Raw genomic sequence first — 5,497 nt, 5'->3', positions numbered from 1 at the left:
TCTTTAATGCACACTACTGCTTATTAATGACTTTCATCTGAGTTTCAAGCTTACTTTCTGTCACATGATATTAACACCTTCGAATAGAAGCCTGAAATCTGGAAAAAGAAAATGTACTCAGGTGGTAAAGACCTTTTCTTTGCTAATGGACATTTGTTGACTTGATGTATTTTGAGGGATTTTTTGTAGCCTGTTGAAATGACATGAACAATGCCACAACTGTCATTTCTCTCAAAGGACACTACTCCATAACGTAACAGAGCCAAACGTTGTAAGCTATTTCAGACTACTAAGCCCAACCTTTCTACAATGAAAGAAATGGGAAGGACGTGCAAAAAAAAGGTTTATCATTAAACATTGGAACAGGCTGCCCAGGGAAGTGGTTGAGTCACCATCCCTGGAGCTATTTAAAAGACGTGTAGACGTGGTGCTTAGGGACATGGTTTAGTGGTGGACTTGGCAGTGCTAGGTTAATGGTTGAACTTGATGATCTTAAAGGTCTTTTCCAACCTAAATGATTTTATGATTCCATGAATCCCATCCCCATTCCGGACGTGATTATGTCTTAAGGCCACAAGGGCACTAATAGGGCCCAGAAGTTACCTAAGACAAAGCTGTGGATAAGGACACATTGTTCTGGGTCAGTGAATGGTCCATGGCCCTTTTTTATTGGGCTGTGCAGAGATAGCCTTGAGACACCTCTTGGTTGAGACTCTATCAAACACCTGCTCGGGTAAACAGGAATTCATGGCCTTCTGGCCTTAGAATTCAGTCTGGCCACTCAGATTCCCACCATAACACAAGACCACCCATTCTCAGAACTCTCATGGGAGATCTAACAGGCTACTTTGGGAACACGTGGTAGTAGAAAGTATCAAATACACAGGCTTTTAACACTGGTGTATTATACACCACCTAGGATTTAGACAAAAGAAAAGAAAACCTATCTGCCCAACTTTCACCATTCTCAGGTATTTCAGGGCCAAATCTTGGAGAAAGAGTGGGAGAGCATTTTCTCCCTTTCAACAGCTATGTGGCTTCCAAAACTGTCTCAGGAGAGAATCTACTTTTTACACCTTCCATTTCCCTTTATTGTCGTGACTGTTTTCACCAGGATGGCACAATCCTTTACTAGGTGATCTGTTACCCACTCACCTACCCAGGGTGACAGGACCTTCAGCATCTGTCCACACTCAGTTCTGGATATGCATGTGCCTTGTGCACACAAACTCACAGGGTGGGGTTTTTGAGGCACTCTCTGGCACATGTGCATCCTGAGGTTCCCTGCCAAAGTAAAAGACATGGAGTAAAACATACATATGTGCCCTGCACCCTCTGGAGGATTTTCCACGAGACATTTCTTCTACAGTGACAGAAATGTGCATGTTTCAATGAAAGATGAGATGCTGCCTTCTCCACGTGTCTTGAAGATGTGACTCCAGGTATATGCCTGTCTTGTGCCAGGTCTTGTCTTTCGAATGTTTTGAAGCCATCCAGAAGAGAGAAGTAAGATAAATATAGCTGTAACTCTAAGACTGGTGACAGAGCTGGGTGACAGCATGTGGCCGTACCTGCCAATTCTGTTACTCACTCTCTGCTTTCTTTCCTTCTTTCTTCTGTTTGTCTGTCTCTCTTTGTCTCTTTCACCAGTAGCAGCCATATTATTACGCGGATGTCCTGACTGTGGGTTGCGCTGTGGGGGTCGGCTGCTGCTTTGGGACACCACTTGGAGGCAAGTGGCTGTTCTGTTTCCTTTTTCTTAGGTACCTAAATCCTCTCCTGCCTAGTCCTCTTCTCCTCTCCCCTTTTCCTGCACCGTATTTTTGATCTGTCAACTACCTTGAACAAAGAAGCTTACCTTCAATGTTACCAACCTCCCCAGCATCTCTGACACAGTCTTTTTCTCCACGTTGTCAGCATTCTGGAGGCAAGAGGGGAAGGCTCTCTAGAACAGTGGTCTCCAAATTGGGGTGTGCATACCTCAGAGGGCGTGCAAGATGATCCACTGGGGTGTGGGAAGAAAATATTGGAATTTCTATTTTTTTTTTAATCTAAAAAAATAAGAAATAAATTAAGCTTTACTAATATTCAGTAATTGGCACTGGTGCCCTCACTCGGTCCATATGTCGGATGGCCACTCTTGTGACATACAGTGCATGAGGTGTCCTGGGTGTAGAGTTGTTCACAATGCGGAGAGTTGACAGTGGTGCCCTCACTCTTTTGCTCACTTTCAGCATATTGCAATGTATTGCAATCGATGTGTGCCCACCTAAGTGGATTTACGGATTGTATTATCTAGCGTTAACTAAACTAACCCTCACAAAATGGACAAGTGGCTTAAAAAGATTCCTGCAAAGAGACCATGGATTGAAGATAATACTAATAATGCGAGCACAGACGAATGACAAGAAAATGGCAGAAGTGACACTTCCACTCCTAGTACAAGCTCTTAATCAGTCACATTATGAGGTAAAAAGTGACCAGCTAATCAGGTCTGACAAGAAGTTGGCCAAAAAAAAAAAATTATCAAAGACTATTTGAAGTATGGATTTACATCTGCTATCATTAACGATGAACCTCACCCTAAGTGTATATTGTGCTTTGAGAAGTTAGCTAATGATGGTATGAAGCCATCAGAATTAGCAAGACATTTAAAAACTAAGCATCCAGAACATGAAGACAAACCTCTACGGTTTTTTCAGCGGTGTTTCAAGCTATGTGATATTCAATCCAGTAGTTTACAAAACTTCACTGAACTTAATGATAAATGTTTAGAAGCCTCCTTTGAGGTTTCTTACTTCATAGCAAAAGACAAAAAGCCACATACCACTGGGGAAACACTTGTTCTTCCTGCCACGGTAAAAATGGCTGAAATAATACACAGAAAGCAATACAGCAGCAAACTAAAATGCATTCCTTTGTCAGCAAACACTGTTGGAAGATGCATGGACAACATTGCTGAAGATTTGAAGAAACAAGTATCAGTACAAATTACACAGTGTGAGAGGCTTGCTATGCAGCTGGATGAAAGTACAGATGTTTCTAACATGTCTCAGCTGATGGTATTTGCTAGATTCTGTTTCGATAAGTGAAATACATGAAGAACCACTTTCTGTGAGCCACTAAAGGAGAGATTTACCAGAGAAGCTATATTCTCAACAGTAAACTCCTTCTTTAATAAAAATGTTTTATGGAAAAGCTGTGCAAGTATAACGACCAGTGGAGCGGCTGCTTTGGCTGGCGTAAGAAAAGGATTGCGTGGTAAGGCTACGCAGATAGCACCACACCTGAAATTCATCCACTGCATTGTTCATAGGCAAGCTATTGAAGCAAAGAAGTGGGAGCCAGACATGCACAAAGTGCTACAGGATGTCATTGTTGTGGTTAATTTCATAAAAACAAGACCTTGAAACAGTAGAATCTTTACAATACTTTGTAATGAGATGGGGAGGGACCATGAAAATCCTTTGTACCATACAGACATTTGCTGGTTATCTCGTGGCAATGGGCTTCAAAAAAGAGTTGTTGAATTTAAAGACCAGTTACACATTTTTCTTTTACAAGAAGACAAGCGTTCTGAATTTGCTGATCTTTTCTGTGATGACAAGCGTCTGTCAGTAGCATACTACCTAGCAGTTATTTTCAAAAAAATAAACATACTTGATGTATCCCTTCAAGGTGAAAGTGATGTTCTAATCATGGGTGAGAAAGTAACTGCTTTTCAAAAGAAATTTGTGCTGTGGAGATTTTTGTGATTTTCTTGCCAAATACAATGTAAGTGTGTCACCTACAAAAACTCTCATACATGTATGCTTAAAAACTTGGAAACAACTTTCTAACCTGTTTAAAAATCTTCCAGATTAAGAGTTTCAGTGGGTTTTGAACCCATTTGTTAAAGATATAAAAATTCAACACCTTCTGATTAGTTTGCAAGAACAACTGATTGACATCAGGGAAGATGGAAATTTACTATGCAAATTTCAACAAAAATCTTTGCATAAGTGGTGGATGGGATTGAAAAAATAGTACCATGATTTAGTAAGCACAGCCAACGATGCATTTCTTGCATTTGGATCTATGTATCTTTGTGAGATATCTTTTTCAGCTATGACAGCCATTAAGACCAAGTATTGAAATAAAGTGAACGTAGAACCAGACCTTTGAATCACTGTATCACAAAGCGTTAAACCAAGATTTCAAAAACTAAAGAATATTTTTTGTAAGAACAAAATTTTTCCATTAATAAATAAACTATTTTTAAAATTTTGTTTTTTCATCTTTAACTCACCCTTTTTTAATTTCTATTTTTTGTGTATGTTTTATATTGTACATAATATATTAGTACAGTAGTACATGTATATAATTTTTAAATAAATACACATATATTGGGGGGGTATGTGCTCAAAAATTTTTTATTGATAGGGGTACACGATCAAAGAAGTTTGGAGACCACTGCTCTAGAAGACTATTTAGAAGCCTCTCATGCTTCTAACATTACACTTCTGATTTTAACTTTGCTCCCTTTCCAATTCTTTCTAGGGGTCCTTTTCAGCATTGAGGTCACTTCTACATACTTTGCTGTGCGCAATTATTGGAGAGGTTTCTTTGCAGCTACCTTTAGTGCCTTCATTTTCCGAGTCCTTGCTGTTTGGAACAAGGATGCAGGTAAGCTAAGAACCATTCCTACTCTCTTTGTACAAAAGTTGCCCTATTAATTTATTATTTTCCATCTTCCTCGAAACTACAACCTTGTATAATGTTTGAAACTTCTGCCATGACATGTGACTTCCAGCAGTACAGAAGGAAAGAGAAAGGGAAGTATCTTATGTCATCAACTGTACAACCCAAACTATTCCTAGGTGTGCTGGGGATATGACTGAAGAATGACTGAATATGAGTCCTTGGGAAGTAAGAGGGCCCCTGAGGTGGGATTTTTGCCTCTACTCAGCATAATCTCAAGGCTGCAAACACAGAGGTATCCCATCACAGAGGATGTAATGCATACTACAGTGTATGCTGCTGTGATCTGCTGGAAATTCCATGGTCTGCTTTGGTCATCTCTTGACTAGAAGCATAAAAACCAAATAGTCTAGAAAATTGAGATGATAAAATGGTTAGGAGGCTACAGGATTGGTAGGGTGCGACTGGAGGTCCTGAAAAAATAACTGTCTCAAGTAACTGAAAAGCACGAGTGCAACATTTGTGTAGACAGAAATCGCACAGAACAAGCTTGTTCAGGAGAACATTAGCAGGACTACGAGTGTGGGAACAGTGACTTTCCATTTGTGGACAATGAAATTGTAAGGGACCAGCTGTATCAGCTGAATGTTCACAAGTCCATGGGGCCTGATGGGATTCACCCCAGAGTACTGAAGGAGCTAGCTGGTGTTGGGAGGTCTTGGGAGTCTGGGGAGGTCCCTACTCACTGGAAGCTAGCCAATGTTATTCCAGTCTACAAAAAGGGCATGAGGGAAGACCCAGGGAACTACAGACCTGT

At 40.3% G+C, this 5,497-nt stretch overlaps 1 protein-coding gene across 6 annotated transcripts in view; it reads left to right on the top strand.

Moving 5' to 3' along the window:
- The window catches only part of CLCN1 (chloride voltage-gated channel 1), a 76,161-nt gene that overhangs the window by 44,772 nt on the left and 25,892 nt on the right, over positions 1–5,497 (top strand). For all 6 annotated transcript variants that reach the window (XM_019474106.1, XM_019474107.1, XM_009287143.1 and 3 more), the window contains 2 exons: positions 1,654–1,732; positions 4,540–4,665. In XM_019474106.1, coding sequence (XP_019329651.1) covers positions 1,654–1,732; positions 4,540–4,665 — 205 coding nt within the window. The remainder of the gene's footprint in view (positions 1–1,653; positions 1,733–4,539; positions 4,666–5,497) is intronic.

The sequence above is a fragment of the Aptenodytes forsteri genome, unplaced genomic scaffold (genome assembly GCF_000699145.1).
Source record: "Aptenodytes forsteri isolate BGI_AS27 unplaced genomic scaffold, ASM69914v1 Scaffold216, whole genome shotgun sequence".
In the NCBI taxonomy this organism is placed as follows: Eukaryota; Metazoa; Chordata; class Aves; order Sphenisciformes; family Spheniscidae; genus Aptenodytes; species Aptenodytes forsteri.
This window is presented reverse-complemented; position numbering and strand designations above follow the sequence as displayed.